General features: G+C 31.0%; 1 protein-coding gene across 1 annotated transcript in view; it reads left to right on the forward strand.

Moving 5' to 3' along the window:
- Positions 1 to 21,617, forward strand: part of LOC143251563 (Ig-like and fibronectin type-III domain-containing protein 2) — a 67,318-nt gene that overhangs the window by 15,026 nt on the left and 30,675 nt on the right. The window contains exons 7-9 of the mRNA XM_076502835.1: positions 4,462 to 4,755; positions 6,087 to 6,218; positions 16,173 to 16,359. Of these exons, the coding sequence (XP_076358950.1) occupies positions 4,462 to 4,755; positions 6,087 to 6,218; positions 16,173 to 16,359 (613 nt within the window). The remainder of the gene's footprint in view (positions 1 to 4,461; positions 4,756 to 6,086; positions 6,219 to 16,172; positions 16,360 to 21,617) is intronic.

Below are 21,617 nucleotides of genomic sequence, written 5' to 3' on the forward strand. Positions count from 1 at the left end.
GTTGGAAATCCTTTTCTGTCAGTTTGTTAAAACGTGATAGGTCCTAGATACTTCCTACATGTGCTCATGTTTTACATTTAATTCTGAAAAGAACTGTTTAAGACTTATGTTCCTTAAACAATGGATGACACTCTTGAGAAAATATATTTTCAACTTACAAAAAGTGTCTTTAAGAACAGATTTCTTTTTTTAAAAAATAATTCTATTGTAAGCCACCCATTAGAAAAGATAAAATTTTCTTTTCTCAGGATAACCAGGGGTGCTGTCTGTTTCTCACGCGAGTCAGAGGTGGAGCCTATGTTTTCTACTACACTACCAAAACAATTATAGATAACAAACGATTACTGATTATCAGGGATGATATCTTTAACATTAATACGTATATGTATGTAAATCTATTCTCGCAACAGATTTATACGTTTATCTTGTTTCTATGTTGTTAAGCAAATAGTCTATCTATGCTGTGCCTAGATCCAGAATTTTAGCGTTAATAAACTATCAGACTTATCGCTGATCCACTAGGGGACAAACACTGATCTAGTTTGCATCCGTGAATGGATCAAGCGTATCCGTACTGAGATACATAGCCTGAAGTCTTGTTGCCACAGAAATGACCTTCGCACTTTTAGAAAGGTCAAATCCCAATATTTATCATAAGAAAACTAGTATCTGAGATGGTGATGGTTGCTTTTGACTATCTGTATTTCTGTAGTCTGTCAGTTCGGAATTAGGAATGGTTATGTGCAGATAGACCGTACCCAAAGTTAAAGCATTTTTCTAACATATTTCGTTTATTGTCCCACAGACCATACTTAACACTGTTACCATTGGTTTCTTAAGCACATAAAGCTTCGGACTTCAGTAACAGGCAGTTTGATATTAATACTAGATATTGTTTTTATTTAATTAAACACTCGACGTTTTGCTTTTTAGATTCATCAGGATTGTTAACTAAAATATAAACCGAAACTGACAATATAAAACGGTCCGGCATGGCCAGGTGGATTAAGGCGTTCGACTCGTAATCTGAGGGTCGCGGGTTCGAATCCCGGTCGCACCAAACATGCTCGCCCTTTCAGCCGTAGGGGCGTTATAATTTGTCGGTCAATCCCACTGTTCGTTGGTAAAAGAGTAGCCCAAAAGTTGCCGGTGGGTGGTGACGACTAGCTGCCTTCCCTCTAGTCTCACACTGCTAAATTAGGAACGATTAGGGCATATAACCTACGTGTAGCTTTACGCGAAATTTAAAAACAAACAGACAATATAGAGCTTGAAATGGATTACATAATGAATTATATTTGAATCTATAACGTGAATGTGTGCAGACATATTAACTAGTAAAGCTTATTGTTGAAATAATTTATTGTTACTTGTAGCAAACAAACATTTTGTCATCGTTAGAATAAAATAACAAAAAACAGGTTAAAAATATAATAATTAAAATTAAATTGTAGGCGCCATCCCACCTCACCGCTAGTACAGCGGTATGTTTTCCGATTTACAATCAGGGGTTCGATTCCCCTTGGTGAGCTCAGCAGATTACCCGATGTGGCTTTGCTATGAGAAAACACACACACGCGCTTTTTGGCGCTGCCTTTTGTTTCTGGTAGTCTGTGGCCGTATTTGTTTGATGAGAAGAGTTTCTTTTTTTAATTATCTGTCAATGTACATGGTAGCTTTGGTGAGGATTTGCACAGCGAATGATTATTTCATGTCAGGTGTTACTTGTCCATGGTTATTTAAAAGTGATTTGTAATTGTGCTTCTAATTGTTATGTATAGAGTGTCAATATGCTATCCTATCCTCTTGTGTAGGGTTCTTCTGGTTTCTCGTGTGTAGTGATGATGATAAATGGTACATATTAGCTGGTAAACAACATTGGAGATAAGACACTCATACTTAGATTCCTGTTGTTGTTTGTTATAAAGTCCAGTAGAGGTATCGAAACTCGGTATCTCAGTATAAATCTGCAGACATATCTCTATGTCACTAAAAGGCTTTAGGTTGCAAGCACGTTTTTGTAAGACAGATGACTTTATTACAATATCAGCTAGTGTACTTAGATTTTGAAAGTTAATTTTTCAGGATTGAACCTGAGCATTCAGATTTCCTGATTATAGTTTCTATTGTGTTGCAGATAGCGTTGTCAGTTAGAGGTGTTATAAAAATAATAATTTTTATGTTATATTTGGAAAATTCGCCCCTCAAATCAGGGGTTCGATTCTCCTCGGTGGGCTCGACAGATAGCCCGATGTGGCTTTGCTATACGAAAAACACACACACTTTGGAAAATTAGTTGTTATTTTTTGTTTATCTGTATTTTCTGATGTGCAATACTGATTTTCACGCGTCATAGTTCTTGAAATTTTATTCGATGTTGCTCAGAAGAAGTGATTTTAATAAAGAACGTCTATAGTTATTTTCATTGCAGTACGATCAGTTATGTTTTATTCTCCAATAATTGCGCGCTTTTTGGAAACTTTGGAATGATGACGTTGAAGTTAAAGAAGAACAGTTTTCTAATTACTCGGTAAAACGAGGTAGATTGTGTATTATTGTATGACAACGTTAAGAAAATCTATATTCCTCTTGTCATTCGTATCATTCACAGTGAATTAAATCTTGTAGTCTATGGAATTTAGTCTAACAGTTGGATTACAAACATAAAAAAAAACACCACGGTTCTACAGTCTAAACACATCATAGATCAGAGCTGGTGTTGGTGTCTTGACGCTACTTGTCGAGTACCGTTGTGGGTAGGGTGCTCGACTCGTAATCTGAGGGTCGCGGGTTCGAAGCCCCGTCACATCAAACATGTTCCCCCTTTTAGCCATGGGAACATTATAACGTGATGGTCAATCCCACTATTCGTTGGTAAAAGAGTAGCCCAAGATTTGGCGGTGGGTGAAGATGACTAGCTGCCTTTCCCTTTAGTCTTACACTACTAAATTCGGGACGGCTAGAACGAATAGCCCTCCTGTAGCTTTGCTCGAAATTCAAAAACAAACAAACACTAAATGAGGTACATCCTTGATTCGCGATAACAAGTCTTGAGTAGTATTTACATGGACTGGAATAGACTTTAGTTACAGCACCAAAATTAGATGCATAAGTAATACTAACATGTGTTGAGACTATGGGTCTTAATGGCATATCCACTTTATGTTTCTTTGATGAACAGTATAATTCTGGGATGCGGGTATTAGACGGTTTAATTTCATTCAGTATTTTCTTATGGATGGTACTTGTTTTTGTAAGATCATACGTAATCTCTTTACCTTTTGTATTCATTTTATCGATGGGTTCACTGTTACGTATTCGATAATTCTTCTGGTCTTTAGATTGTATTTTGTTCGTAAATGTTTCTGCTGGTGACTTTACATTTGTTCAGTTCCATGATGATGATGCTATTATCATTTTTAAGCTTTTTAAGGGCTAGTTCTCTTGGGAGATTTAAGTTAGGCTTGGTTTGATGGTACCTATGATTTTTCGTACGTTGACCACGTTATCCGTAGTGCAGCCTCGCTAACCCTAACTCACATTCTTAACCTCACAAGAACAACAGCTCATATTGGTTTCTTGATTAAGTCTCACTGCTATAAGATTGTCCCTAACGGTTCTCAGAACCATTTCAAATTACCATATCTTTTAAAGGAGAATCAGAAATCACAGAAAAGATCTTTCTCTTTCATTATGAATGACTCAATAATGACGCTATTTGTAAAGAAAACAAACATCTAAGACTAATTCATAGAAACTAAATATTTTAAATATTTCCCAAGAAAAGTTTTCCAGTTACTACTAAACTTTCAAACCAGTTGCGTTTAAACACGTAGTATTCTCTAAAACAATCTTTTTATTCTATTCAATGTGTGTGTGTATAAAGCAGCTAGTCATCTCCACCCACCGCTAACTCTCGGGCTACTCTTTTTATCAACGAATAGCAGGATTGTCTGAACATTATAACGCCTTTTCGGTTTCATTTTTCTACACTTTAATATTATATATGCTATTTGCTGCATTTCCAATTGCCCGAATACTTACTTATATTCCTTAATGAATTATCAAATATTGAATAAAAACATCAGACTATATGATACAGGTCCGACAACACCGTATGTTATGTATTTACAGAATTATTTCCTTGAATCAATAATTTTCATTTATGACACAATCTTTTCATGTTATTTGTATTTCATAATCAAATTCGACATTATGACATATTTGACTCTCTTAATGGCATTAATTTTAAAAGATGCATGATAATATCAGCGTATTTTCCAACATATAAATGTTTAGTTGTATATCACTTTTTTTTTTGCTCAAAATGTTCAGGTAAAATAAGTCATGAAATCAGATAAAACTTAGTATTAATTCCTGAAAGACAAAAAATCTTAATGTTCCATTTTTATCCAAATAATCTGTTACAAATTGGTGATAAAAGTTGTATTTTTTTTACAGCATAACTCAAATGGTGATTTGTGCCCCTTTTGTCAATGTGACCTTCAAATGTATGGCTGGCGGCGTTGACCATACTTCCTGCTGCCAACATCGGGGCGTGCCAGAAATTTGTTTAGAGTTTTGCAGTGGACATGTGAAGAGTATTGATTTTCGCCATTTTATATGCCTCGAATATATGTCCGTGTACAGTAACTGTTTATTGGACCACTACAGGGTATTACCATCTGCACCTCAGAACCTGACATTGGGTAGTATAGATTCCAAATGGGCCATCTTACTTTGGAGCCCACCAAGGTAACGCTTTGATATTATAAGTTTTACTTTATGTAACAAATCACCTCATACTAAGAAATTTTAGGTAGACTGTATCTAGTAATGATGACACTCTTTTGTTTGTATTATAAATAAACCATGTAAAAAACAATTCATTACAATGATTCTTTCACTTTAAGCATTCCTTCCAACATCTTAGGTTTAAAACACGTAATCACTTTTAGGCTTAAAACACATAATAATTTTTAGGCTTAAAACACGTAATCATTTTTAGGCTTAAAACACGTAATCGTTGCTATACATAACGCTAAACTCAGATTAGCGTGTATGTCAATATTAATAATAAGGTATTAAATAATGAGTAATATAATAATAAGAATTTAAAAAACAGACAGTCAGAGAAAGTCAATAGTATCAGAGAACAACGATAGCTTTTGGTTGGTATTTTTAGTGGACTTAAAGAAATAAAAATAATAACATATGGATTTTCGGGGAAAGATTTTTTTCTAAATTTTGTGTCGTTTCTATAGCATCTTTCATGGAAGTCCTTACTCGAGTACTTTTTACATTTTTCTCATTTGCTTGTTCTCGTGATTTGTTGTAACTAGGAAAAAGGATCGTATACAATGTCCATCGTATCAATAATTAATCTACCGTGATAGTATTAATTCTTTTGAAAAGTATTTTAATATTACAATTTACGAAGATAGATTTATTGAAAATATATACTTGTCCAGTCAGTGATCATTAATAGCTCATACGTTTTAGAAGGTTAAGAAAATACGTGCCTTCTGCAATGTTAACAATTTCTGGAAACAGAAACAGTTAATTAATTATAAATAAGTGTAAAGCACTGATATTGGCCACCTCACAAATTGACCACCTCATTTATTATATAGCTTCTCCTCTGAAGTACAAAGACCTGCTAATTCCAGAAATTCGATGACTATACAGTTCTCCTTGAAAAAGAAAACCTCACTTTGTTTATATACATGAGTCTGTAAAAAATTGGGGAGTTCTGTAACCGGGTTTATGTTACACACAATTGATTAAATTATCAATCTACTTTTCAAAGTCAGTGATTACTTTTCGAAAATAAGATATAATAATTAAAAGAATTAATAAAGTAAAGTAGGAATCATTCATTTAGGGTTAAAACTTATGACTGACAAGTGATGAACATCAGTTTGTATAGTTTTCTATTATTTATGAATAACTTTTATCATTATTAAGTATCCAATAACAGAATAATATTAGATGTACTTTGGTTTTGCTAACTTATTTCATTTTATATGTTTAGGGTAAGAAATATATAAAAGTTAGTCCTAGTAAATATATATATATATGTTCAGTTATCTAAGCCATACTGTGAAGCAATATATTCTCCATTGGCGAGAAGCCAGAGCAGATGGGGTTCCGGCGTACTCTTTTAGAGTGAACGTCAAGTCACCATTCCTTTTTGATGGTTTGAAACCCAGCACAAGGTAATGAAAAAATATTTTGATCTATAGCTTGGAAGTATTATAAATTTAGTTTAAGGTTACAGTACATATTTATACGAAAGGTATTTTCTTATGATGAAACTTTGTGTAAAATGTGTGCAAGCTCAAAAACTTCAAAAACAGAGTTTTGTGTTTATTTGATCACTCCAAAAAAAGCTTCAATATAAAAAAGAATTATATTTATATTGTGCAATAAAAATATCCTAATAAGGAAACTTATGTACAGATTTACAGTTTAGTTTTTAATATCTGAATTAGTTTAAATAGCTTATATTTTATTAGTATATACCAACAGAGGGTTTTACCAGGTTTATTGAACTTTTTATGTTCCTTCCTTTGTGTCACAAAACCGTCTGCGTAGAATTAAAACCGTCTAAAAGTAAATATGGAAGTACAGAGAAGACTATGTTACATGCACATAACTGAAGGCATAACTTATGTGACGTCTTTATAAAACAGTACAAAAAATCACTGCCAACACAAGCATGCCTTTAAAGTCTGTTAGTGTTTAAAGCAGTGATTCTCAACCTGTGTGCGGCGAGAGATTGGCAGGTGTGCCGTGATGTTTTTGAAACACATTCAACTTTCTTGGGATTTTACAAGCAAGTCGAACACATCAGTTAATGAAAGGTACTATAGAGACACTCTGAAATCTTCCAAAACATTCGATGGTTTTCATTGAACTCGAGCACTGAGGAGTTCATACTTAAATTTCGTTCTCGACTGCAACGGTTCGACTGTTAGTTTAATTGTGGCACAACAAGCGCTTCGTACGTCATAAATGATGCATCAAACAATCAAAGTGCTTTCTGGAACAAGTTCTCATTCTGCGGTGAGCTACAGTTACTACGCTGTAGGTAGGAATTTTATATCAACTGCAGAACTTCGTGCTTATTGTGTATGAATTAGCTTTATCATTTATCCATGGAAAAATATTTAAGTAAGTCTGGTGCTGCAAAGGAGAATGTGTTGAATCAAAAGCAAGGAATCAAACGAAAGTAAAAAAACGAATACATCGAATACGGTTTTATCGCTTTGGAATTGAAACATTCTCAATTACCATTCTGCCTACTCTGCAATGCAGCTTTATCAAACGAGGCGCTTGTTCCTAGCAAACTGAAGAGACACTTGAAAACAAAACATTCAGCTGTGAAGGGTAAACCAAAAGAATACTTCAAGAATCTCGCGGCTCAACAACATGAACAATCAAGGAAGCTTGTGAACCACACGAAGATACCCGAAAAAGGATTGATTGCAAGTTATAAGGTTGCTCAATTGTTGGCAAAACGCAAGAAAGCGCATACGCAGGCCGAATCAGTCATTGCGCCAGCGTTAGCAATCATCATTGAAACTATACTTGGAACGTATTCCGCCAAAAAGGTTAAGCAAGTTCCACTGTTCAATGACACAATTTTGCGCAGAATTGTAGACTTGTCGTCGGATTTGAAGAATCAAGTTTGTGAACACTTCGAAGCACCTGAAGATGAATTGTCTCTGATATGGTCTCTTCAAGTTGATGAATCTACTGATGTTAGTGGAAAAGCCCAAGTTCTGGCCTTCGATGAAAAGGAGACGCTGTGGAAGAATAAGATCTCGAAAGAAATCCTTGATTGTTTTCCTTCTGTTAACGAATGTCCGTCAAAGAAGAAAATTGTCCCTCAAATTTTGAACACATTAAGCGACCTACAGTCCGCACTAAAACATTACTTCCCGTCAGTTGCTGTCGACGAATATAACTGGGTAACCTATCCATTCGGAATCAACGAGACAACAAATCTTACAACTGAGAAGGAAGAACAGCTCATTGATTTACGAAACGACAAATTTTATCAGTCATTGTTTCTCGAAAAGAGCTTGGATGAGTTTTGGATCTCCATTAAAAATTCATATCCTGCAATCAGTTCAAAAGCAGTTGAAGTTCTGCTTTCATTTGCATCTTCGTGGTTTTGCGAAATTGGAGTTTCAGCATTGACTGAAATTAAAGCCAGAAAGAGAGAGAGGCTTCTTACAGTCGATGATGAAATGCGAGCTTGTTTGTCTACGTTAGAGCCTCGCTTCAATTTGATTTGCTCTCGGAAGTAGGCACAAGCGTCACATTGAAAACATATATAAAAATAAAAAGTTTTGATTTTTCTGCTATACCACAAAATCGTTAAAAAGCCTTAGAACGACACTCACGGCCAAAACAAGCGATAGTATTGTTAATGTGCAGATGACATTAATATCGCTTGCTTTGGTCGTGATTTTCGTTCTAAAGCTTTTTAAGTTAGCTCTTCTGTGTTACGTGTATCTAAACGTGATGCACAATGACATTATTATCGCTTGCTTTGGCTGTGATTTTCATTCTAAGGCTTTTAATGCTTGCCGTATAACATGTACCTAAAAAAATCGTTAGGGATTTCCAGGTATGCTGCGAAAATTTTCAGATTGTCGTAGTGTGTCGCAAGTCAGAAAAGGTTGAGAACTCCTGGTTTAAAGGATGTATTGGTTACTAGAATATAAAGTAACATAACTCACGTATTACATAACTCCAAGTTAACAAAGGTTTTGTTTGTTTTGTTTCGTTCACAGCTTCAAGATTATTTACATGGATTAAAGTGTTTCCTTGAAAAAAATATAACATTAAAAAATATATTATGCTGGAGTTAAATGCTTACTATTGTTCAGCTTGTAATATTATGCACCATTGCACAACTTTATTCCAAATCTGTAGTTTTATGGTATATTAATATTAACACAGTTTCACCTTATAAGAGAAAATAACTTTCTCAGCCTTCACACTATAGATTGTATTCATGTGTGAATTATTTAAGTTGTGAAGATAAATCTCCAGATCGATTGTAACAATGTAAATATTTCAAATGAGGTATTTACTGGTGCAAAGAAGAGCCGAACGTTTCATAGAACTTTTGATTAGAGCATCCCTAACAGATCTTACAAAACACAACTTACACTTACTAGCCTAGGAAGTTAAATTAAGGAAGCCATACAGAAATAACATATAGCAAACAAGCAAAGCACCAGGATCTTATGATGTGCTTGTTTGTTTGTTTTAGAGCAAAGCCACATTGGGCTATCTATTGTATTCTCCGTGTGGAATCGACTCTTGGATTTTAGTGTTGTGAGTTCGTAAACTTACCGCTGTCCAATCGGGTACTTTATGTTATACAAATGAAAGCCATCAAAACAGCTACTAGAATGTTGTAACAGCTTTTAAACAGATCTGCCATGAGGAAGAGGTACTGATAGTCTGATAAAGTCTGATAGAAGATTTCTGAATGACCTATTTTCACGAATGAAGTAAAGATTTTGAGTTAAATAAGTCAATGAGACTATGAAAATTCCTCTATGGTAAACCTTACTTTTTAGAGCAAAACATGTCATTTTGTAAAAAGCGGCGATCATTACTGCCATTGTTCACAAAAAATGACGTCATGTAAATAGCCATTAAAATATACACACTTCAATCTATGAAATCATGAGTAGATTTTCATAGCTTCAAGCCAGTTTAAAGAAATTCTTGATAATCCAAAAATGTTATAACACTATCAAAATAAAACAGAGAGTGAGATTCTTACTCTTTACATATTTAGCAAGAAATACATCATTAAAACTGTCAACTTAATTACATTAATTTTACAAATGTCAATAATACTCTCCAATAATTTACATCCACATTAAAAGATATTATATTTTAAAAATACCATTTAAATACAGATTCACGAAATGTGTTGCAGAGAATAATTTTGAAATCGGATCAGAAAGAAAGAAACGCACATAAGTAAACAAAATATTTATTTACGATGTATGTGTATTTTACTACTTACCAGACTGGCCAGCCTTTAATTTATAATTTGACTATACTGGATGATAGGTAGGACTAGCTTAAAATTAACTCGCATGACAATGACAAGAAATATTCTTTTACACGTGTTCATGGGATAAATAATAAATATAATTATAATTTACTGCACAAAATTTACACAAAATGGAATACCTGAATTCAATGCTTTTTTGTTTACTGAGTATTTGGAATAGCATTTATACAGGAGGAAACCTTATACACGTATCTGTGACATCACTTCAAATAGGCTTGTCTCTCCTAAGGGCGATCAGACACAGGTCTAAAATAACAAGGGTGTTTGACTGTCGGTATATTAATTTTTTACATGAGTAAAATGATTAGTATATGTTTACAACGTATCAATATTACGTTATCAAGAATGTCGTAAGACATTCAGAACACCTGCACGAAAGTTTGGAAATTTTAAAATTTTTATATCTGAATGCACAAAGTAAGTCAGATGAAACTGAGCCTGATAATTCTGAGTCGATGTGAGATACATCAAACTTGACAACGTAAATAGATTTCTCTTAACAATATCATTATATGACACAAAACCTGTTAAATAAATGTCCTGAGAACTTAACATGATAAAAAGGTCCAACTTTCATCATATTGTTCTCATAATTCATAAAGATTAGTGCCTATGGATATGTCAGTTAAAGAAAGTTTACAAATATCAGTAGTTATCCTCGCAATTGAATAACACACTGTCAAAACACGACATACTTGTGTGGATTCCATAACATGTAGAAGAATGATGACGTCATTGTTCCACTAAGTGGAACCCGCATGACACATTGCTAAAGGCGTGCCATGACAGGAGGGAGTTCTCATACTGCCAGAGGATGTGTTACAAGAGCCATGGGTATGTAAATAGTTCTTGAGTGAACCACCAGTGCTTGAGAATGTGTTATAAACTTTATAGTCACAAAATCTTAAATTAGTAATGTAATCTAATGTGCATAACGTTGTGTTTACAGTTTTGTTTCATAAGTGAAACGACCTTCTGTTTATATTTTATGCACACCTATGTGATACATAGGTAAATGGTGTTTCAATAGATGAATAGTGCTACTAAAAACAATCTTAGCACAGTTCTTAGGATCATCTACTAAATATAATATTTTACCCAATTTACCTAGTATGATTGTATAATTATTTATCACTTTATGTATAAAACGTTTCACTAATTCATTAGTTGTAATGTTTATGCTTATATATTTAACTTGCACGATACATTTTTTGGTATTTCTAGAGTTTGAGAATGTTACAATCACAATTAATGTACTGATCACAGTTATCATTTTTATATCTAATCATATATTTCGGTATCTTTAAATATCCTAACTGTTTTACTAGTTTGACCTCATAGTTTAAATACTCTATTCTTCAACCCATAAAACTAATATTTTTATTGTTCTTAACAAAATATTTTGTTTCATACATTTTGCTTTACACTTTTCCTTTCCAATAATTTTTAAAATGTCGATAGAGTTTCTGTTGGTTGATAGTATTATTATAGGCTGATGGTTTTATAAGTGTACTGTGTGTGTTGTACTGAGGTGAATGGTGTTATTATACATTTATAGAACTGCATACAGATTTCAACCTGTTTCAAGTTATTTGTAGTTTTAATTTATACATTACATATGTGTTTACAAAATTGGGTGGTGTTACTGGGTGGATTGTGTTACGAAGGTTCCATATGTTTATGTTTTTTATCAAGTGTGTTACATGAGTCTTAAAAAAGTGGACTGCATTACTACTGTCCCTTAGGGCTGCAAACAGATTTTGCCTTTCCTCGTCTTATGTTTCACAATTTTCACACACATACGTTTTACATGGTGTTGCCAGGCGATGGTTTTAATAAAGTCCTATATATGCATTGTATTACTAAAGGTCAAATTGTTTTAAACATGCCATCAATGTGTATATTCCAGTATAGGTCCTACATAAAATCCAATATTTCAATAAGACAACAACTATAGCATATTGTGCACATATATTATCTATACCAGGGGTCACCAAACTTTTTTCACAGGGAGCCAGATTACTTGGGGAATGAGAAGCGGGGGCCACATGATTATTATGTTCAATACTCATGAGCTAGAACGAAAGCTCTCTGTACAAGACTTAACACTAAGTTTAGGATGCCACATTAGCCATGTGGGAGTAGCATGCAATACACACATATAATAAAAAAACAAACAGAAATACAACCAACATTTTTATTTACCAAAAGGTTATCAAAGAAGGTGACATTAGCAAAAACAATTGTCACATCACACATAGTGAGTACATATCTGAATTTCACTAAGCCGCAAAAAAGTTAGTGAGATTTATGAAATTGGCGTTTGGCTTTCGAAATATCTTCAATGTTCGGTTTTTAATTGCTGCATCCAATCATCAGAATTGCTTTCAAATGTTCATCAGTCAACCTTGATTGATGTATCGACTTCACATACTTCATTTTTGAAAATGCTTTTTGAAGGTGATTGTTCACAGACATAAGTTGTTCCGAACATTGATGCCATACCAGATGCGAACTGCTTCAGCTTTGGAAAATCATCTTCAGGTATGCAGCTGTAAAATTCAATAAGTTGCTACTCTCTGTGTTTTGCTTTCAACAAGTCATTTCCTTGCAAATCGATGACCTCCAACAGAAGTTCCACTGGCACGTCATCAATGACACAATCAAAAGGATTCTGAAAGGAAAATGTCACTTTCGATTCTGTCGAGATCCGAAAATCTCTCTAAAAATGTTTATTTAAATCACCAATAATCTTTTTCTGAAACTCCAGGTTGACATCTTCTGTGATTCCAGCATGAAACTCATTGAAACACTGAAAATGAATGTGTCTGGTTATATTAACATATTAAATCGTGATGAATGTGTCTGGTTATATTAACATATTAAATCGTGGTGAATGTGTCCGGTTATATTAGCATATTAAATCGTGATGAATGTATCTGGTTATATTAACATATTAAATCGTGATAATTGTGTCCGATTATATTAACATATTAAATCGTGATGAATGTGTCTGGTTATATTAGCTTATTAAATTGTGATGAATGTGTCCGGTTATATTAACATATTAAATCGTGATGAATGTGTCCGGTTATATTATCTTATTAAATTGTGATGAATGTGTCTGGTTATATTAACATATTAAATCGTGGTGAATGTGTCCGGTTATATTAACATATTAAATTGTGATGAATGTATCTGGTTATATTAACATATTAAATCGTGATAAATGTGTCCGGTTATATTAACATATTAAATTGTGATGAATGTGTCTGGTTATATTAACATATTAAATCGTGGTGAATGTGTCCGGTTATATTAACATATTAAATCGTGATGAATGTGTCCGGTTATATTAGCATATTAAATCGTGATGAATGTGTCCGGTTATATTAACATATTAAATCGTGATGAATGTGTCTAGTTATATTATCTTATTAAATTGTGATGAATGTGTCTGGTTATATTAACATATTAAATCGTGGTGAATGTGTCTGGTTATATTAACATATTAAATTGTGATGAATGTGTCTGGTTATATTAACATATTAAATCGTGGTGAATGTGTCCGGTTATATTAACATATTAAATTGTGATGAATGTATCTGGTTATATTAACATATTAAATCGTGATAAATGTGTCCGGTTATATTAACATATTAAATTGTGATGAATGTGTCTGGTTATATTAACATATTAAATCGTGGTGAATGTGTCCGGTTATATTAACATATTAAATCGTGATGAATGTGTCCGGTTATATTATTTTATTAAATTGTGATGAATGTGTCTGGTTATATTAACATATTAAATCGTGGTGAATGTGCCCGGTTATATTAACATATTAAATCGTGGTGAATGTGTCCGGTTATATTAGCATATTAAATCGTGATGAATGTGTCCGGTTATATTAACATATTAAATCGTGATGAATGTGTCTAGTTATATTTAAGACATGGATTGAAAAAAGTAAATGAATTTAGTTTTCATTCTGTGTTTAATCAAAAACTAACACAGGTAAGTTTATTAGTTCCTATCAATGAAACGTTCTGGGATACTGTAGAGAAAGACAACTTTGTCCAAAATTTATGACAAATATGTAAATGTGTTTTACTTTTCGTAATTTTGAGAAAAAAAATAATAACTTTGATAATAATAAAAACGTTCTTGACAAAATATTTTAGTACGTTGCTTCTTACAATAAAGGATGTTATCTCCAGAAAATACATATTTTTCTTTCACATTTTATAACCTATCATATTTACTTTACAATTAAAACAAACTGTATGCACACCATAACACTGAAAATGAAGAACAAATTTTTATGTCACTGAATCGATAGCCAATAAAATAAATTTATCTATTTTTACATTTTACAGAGAGCTACATGTACATAAAATTGTCAATATTTGATGACACATAAATTATTTTCTGTTTCTAGGTCACTACTTTCTGCTTTGACCTGGAACTCACGTATTTGTTATTTAAATATAATTTTACAAATAAAAATCGCCAACATCTACACACAGAAGGTGTAATTGTTGAAAGATATAAAAATAACAGTACTGCCGGTTTTAGAGTTTGTGTTATGTTCTTCGAAATTATCTGAGGCGCAACTTTCTGTGACACGCTGACAACTCTGTAACCTCAGGTATTTACGACTAACACAAACTAAAATTTTTATGTATTATAAGCCATTGGATTGCTAAGATTGAATTAAATTTCATACCAGTCTTGTACATTTCAGTCAGTGTACAATTATTTTTTATTTTACACTCTGTTAGACTCTTTTTACTGAACTTTGTTCATTAATCACGAATATGTCAACAACCGTTATTTGACACACAAACGTTTCTCTATAATGTAATGGCAACAGGAACTGATATATTTAATTTGATTTATAGCAGCACGAGCCGTGATTTTGACTTTTGTTATAAAATAAAAAGAATATATTAAATATTTTTAAATCACTCTATTTTTCGAACAATGACTATTATGAATATGAAAGTTGATATTTTTCAATGCTGTGACATACTTTTAAAGTTTTTGATCTCACGATTAAAGTTATCATTTACAACAGGTATGATCAAAGCAGTTTATCATTTATTATGTTACTTAATTTCTTACTAACCCATGAAAACTATAAAGTTAATAAGAATAAAACAGTCGTTTTATTTATAAAACGAAACTGTAAACACAGCATATTGCAAATTAGATTAAATTATTGACTTCAGACTTTATTACTTTAAAGATGATAATACGCTATCGCCCACCAGTCGTTCACTTGTAAACTATCTGCACACCCTCTGAAGCCATTTCGTAATCCTAGCAATACACTCTCTGGCAGTATGATAACTTTCCTTTTCTTGATGACGAGAAACCCGCTTGAAATAAAAATGTATCTCAGAACGGCTGGTATAGGTATTAACACTTATTGATAAGCGGAGAACGTGTTAATACCCATACCAGTTTTGAGATACAACTTTCCTTTTCATGTCGTCACTGGAAACGCGCCCTCTGGTTCCACGTCATGGAATTATTTGCTGGGGTAGACACTATGTTCCGCTATCTGGTGGGATTAAGTACTAATTATTCATCTTCTCTAGTTATCATGATAAGAATTTTAAAAAATGTGTTTTTTTGTTATGTTTTATGTTGTGATATCCAGGACTTACGATGAAGAACAAGGACAGTCAGTGGTGTCAAGTTTACTACACAGTAAAATAGTACTCAAATATCCTTGGAACGTACATGAAAAGCAAGCAGTCCATCAACATTATTTTAAAAACCATCCGCTCTAAAATATACTTGACTTCTTCTTGCAAATTAACATTAACTATGGGTACAGTTTAGGAAGTTAAGACTTTACTTATATATGTTACTTATATTTAAAATATATTTTGAGACGACAACGTAATTGATATATTATAAATAAAAGTTAACCTTGAAGGCATTATTGGTAATTAGTTACCTACATAATATGCTGTGAGATTGTTTGGCCTGCTGGTGAAATCCAGCAGTTCCATTAATGCATATTTTTAATCCGTAATATCTCCAGGTACGAAGTTTATTTGGTGGCTGAGAATTCTTATGGAACAAGTGAATCCTCTTCTCGTCTTCTGTTTACAACTTCTTCACAACAGCCAGCAGAGGTACAGAGAAATCAAGTTACGGGATATAACGAAACAGATTGTTGTGTTCGTAGCAGTGTAAAACAAGCATGTTTACCATTGTGTACTTACGAGGTAAACGTTTAATTACAGTATTGTTTCTATATAATATTCTGCCTTTATTTCTAAACATACAAAAATAACATCACATTTTTGTTATTATTGTTTTTAGTGATATAACTAACAAAACTGATCTGCTTTTCAACGTGTCAAATATATGAAGTGGACTAAAGGTAATCTGTACATTTTTGATACGAACTAAAATGTTTATATTTTTGTGTACGTCGAATCTGCTGATACTGCAAAGTCTTATGTGGCATCACATTTTTGATCACTGTTTTGGACTGTTTATCTTAACGTAGCTACTTCAGTAAGGATAATTTTACCGTTCTCTATGTGGTTATTATTTCAAATTTCACGTCCGTCTTTTTAAATTCAAAAATATTGTAGCTTTCACAAAAATGAGCGTGGATCAACATCTCACCAAGTTTGAATAAAGGTATACTGCTCTTTATTATTATATAATATATATTAATATTTAAAACATATCTAGATTCTCAATGGTCTTACTACTTTGAGGGCAGTTCTAATTTATAGTAATATTTAATAAAGACGTTGTTAATCCATTATTAATATTGTACACAATTCTTTCCTTATCGGGAACGTTTTAGTTCTCTGTATAGAGATATTCCTTTCTCATAATGCGCAGTATCATTCGTTTCTTTACTGTGATATAACAGGATGAGCCAAACTGAGCATTAAACAACTCTGCTCTTTGAATCTTTATTATTAACACAAAATTTTCTCTTATTAGTCTTATTTAATTATTAAACATTATATACGAAACTACAAGTTTATTTAATACAAACATTATACAACGATGATTGCAAGGTTACTTAACAAACAACACTATATGATGGACCCGACATGGCCAGGTTGTTAGGACGGTTAACTCGTAATTTGAAGGTCGCGGGTTCGAATCCCTGTCACACCAAACATGTTCGCGTTTCCAGCCGTGGGGGCGTTATAGCGTGACGATCAATCTCACTATTCGTTAGTAAAAGAGTAGCCCAAGAGTTGGGGTTAGGTGGTGATGACTAGCTGCCTTCCCTCTAATCTCACACTGCTAAATTAGGGACGGCTAGCGCAGATAGCCTTCGTGTAGCTTTGCACGAAATTCAAAACAAACAAACATTATATAAAAAAGACTACGTATTTGATGAATATAAATTATTATCTCACAGAAGTTGTAATTTTGATTATTATAAAACATTATAGGACAAAAATGACAGTTTTAAGAAATTAATTCTGACTTTTTTCGGCACACATACCGTCAATGTGAATATTCGCGACCCGTTGCCACTAAATGCGCTCAACATTTTTGGGTCATGGATGCGCTAATAAGAGTTATAGTCAAATGCCATTATTCTAAAAAAGAGAGTTAGATGTGGGTGATGTTTTCTACATGCTTTTACAGGCCTTCCGTATTTCCAAGTACCAAAAATAACAAAATGAATCATTGAAGGCTTCGGATAATGTAATGGTTTAATATACGGTCTTTTTTTTTCCAATGTAAAAAATAATATATTTACTCGAGTTATGTATAACACGTAGCTATAATGTATACTCTGTGATATGAATCATATAGATATATTGTATTAGTAACTACAGCTATTCCATGACAACCTGATAGTACAGCGTATACATATATATACTGATGCTAATGTTTGATATATATATACACTGATACTAATGTTTGATATATATATATATATATACTGATACTAATGTTTGATATATATATATATATATATATACTGATACTAATGTTTGATATATATACACTGATACTAATGTTTGATATATATACACTGATACTAATGTTTGATATATATATATATATACTGATACTACTGTTTGATATATATGCATTGATACTAATGTTTGATATATATATATACTGCTACTAATGTTTGATATATATACATTGATACTAATGTTTGATATATATATACTGATACTAATGTTTGATATATATATATACTGATACTAATGTTTGATACATATATATACTGATACTAATTTTGGTATATATATATTGATACTAATGTTTGATATATATATATACTGATACTAATGTTTGATATATATATACTGATACTAATGTTTGATATATATATATATACTGATACTAATGTTTGATATATATATATACTGATACTAATGTTTGATATATATACACTGATACTAATGTTTGATATATATATATACTGATACTAATGTTTGATAGATATATATATACTGATACTAATGTTTGATATATATACACTGATACTAATGTTTGATATATATACACTGATACTAATGTTTGATATATATATATATACTGATACTAATGTTTGATATATATATATATATACTGCTACTAATGTTTGATATATATACATTGATACTAATGTTTGATATATATATATACTGCTACTAGTGTTTGATATATATACATTGATACTAATGTTTGATATATATATATACTGATACTAATGTTTGATATATATATATACTGATACTAATGTTTGATATATATATACTGATACTAATGTTTGATATATATACTGATACTAATGTTTGATACATATATATACTGATACTAATTTTGGTATATATATATTGATACTAATGTTTGATATATATATATACTGATACTAATGTTTGATATATATACTGATACTAATGTTTGATATATATACTGATACTAATGTTTGATATATATATATACTGATACTAATGTTTGATATATATATATACTGATACTAATGTTTGATATATATACACTGATACTAATGTTTGATATATATATACTGATACTAATGTTTGATAGATATATATATACTGATACTAATGTTTGATATATATACACTGATACTAATGTTTGATATATATACACTGATACTAATGTTTGATATATATATATATATACTGATACTAATGTTTGATATATATATATACTGCTACTAATGTTTGATATATATACATTGATACTAATGTTTGATATATATATATACTGCTACTAATGTTTGATATATATACATTGATACTAATGTTTGATATATATATATACTGATACTAATGTTTGATATATATATACTGATACTAATGTTTGATATATATATATACTGATACTAATGTTTGATACATATATATACTGATACTAATGTTTGATATATATATATACTGATACTAATGTTTGATATATATATATACTGATACTAATGTTTGATATATATATATACTGATACTAATGTTTGATACATATATATACTGATACTAATTTTGGTATATATATACTGATACTAATGTTTGATATATATATATACTGATACTAATGTTTGATATATATATATACTGATACTAATGTTTGATATATATACTGATACTAATGTTTGATATATATACTGATACTAATGTTTGATATATATACTGATACTATTGTTTGATATATATACACTGATACTAATGTTTGATATATATATATACTGATACTAATGTTTGATAGATATATATATACTGATACTAATGTTTGATATATATACACTGATACTAATGTTTGATATATATACACTGATACTAATGTTTGATATATATACACTGATACTAATGTTTGATATATATATATACTGATACTAATGTTTGATATATATATATACCGCTACCAATGTTTGATATATATACATTGATACTAATGTTTGATATATATATATACCTGCTACCAATGTTTGATATATATACATTGATACTAATGTTTGATATATATATATACTGCTACTAATGTTTGATATATATACATTGATACTAATGTTTGATATATATATATACTGATACTAATGTTTGATATATATATACTGATACTAATGTTTGATATATATATATACTGATACTAATGTTTGATATATATACTGATACTAATGTTTGATACATATATATACTGATACTAATGTTTGATATATATATATACTGATACTAATGTTTGATATATATATATACTGATACTAATGTTTGATATATATACTGATACTAATGTTTGATATATATATATACTGATACTAATGTTTGATAGATATATATATACTGATACTAATGTTTGATATATATACACTGATACTAATGTTTGATATATATATATATACTGCTACTAATGTTTGATATATATATACTGATACTAAAGTTTGATATATATATACTGCTACTAATGTTTGATATATATACTGATACTAATGTTTGATACATATATATACTGATACTAATGTTTGATATATATATATACTGATACTAATGTTTGATATATATATACTGATACTAATGTTTGATATATATATATATATACTGACACTAATGTTTGATATATATATACTGATACTAATGTTTGATATATATATATATATACTGATACTAATGTTTGATATATATATATACTGATACTAATGTTTGATATATATATATACTGCTACTAATGTTTGATATATATATATATACTGCTACTAATGTTTGATATATATATATATATATACTAATACTAATGTTTGATATATATATATATATATACTGATACTAATGTTTCATAGATATATACTGATACTAATTTTGGTATATATATATTGATAGTAATGTTTGATATATATATATACTGATACTAATGTTTGATATATATATATACTACTACTAATGTTTGATATATATATATATACTGCTACTAATGTTTGATATATATATACTGATGCTAATGTTTGATATATATATATACTGATACTAATGTTTGATATATATATATACTGATACTAATGTTTGATATTCTAGAAATACGAAACAATGTTTTTATGAAAAGATCACCTAATTACACCGTTCCTAGCACACGTGGATCATACACTAATTTCCTGAGATTAATTCTATAAGAAAGCTTTCGAGCAAATACAAAGGAAACTTGTGCTTGTTCATGGAAACTTGTGCTAGTGTTCCTAAATATAAAATAAACCTTCTAAAATCGCATTCTGATACGAAAATAGCCGACTCTCAGCAGCTTCGTTATTTTACCATTGTAAAATGGAAAGAATACTTCTGTAGTTGAATGTTATTTATTATATTGTAACAGTGAAAGATTTGTTCTTTAGCTTCGTGCAAAGCTACACGAGGGCTATCTGCGCTAGTCATCCCTAATTTAGCAGTGTAAAACTAGAGGGAAGACAGCTATTCGTTACCATCCACTGCCAACTCTTGGGCTACACTTTTACCAACGCATAGTTCGATCGACCGTAACTATGTACCGCCCACACTGCTGAAAG

Source organism: Tachypleus tridentatus, chromosome 6 (genome assembly GCF_004210375.1).
Source record: "Tachypleus tridentatus isolate NWPU-2018 chromosome 6, ASM421037v1, whole genome shotgun sequence".
Taxonomy (NCBI): Eukaryota; Metazoa; Arthropoda; class Merostomata; order Xiphosura; family Limulidae; genus Tachypleus; species Tachypleus tridentatus.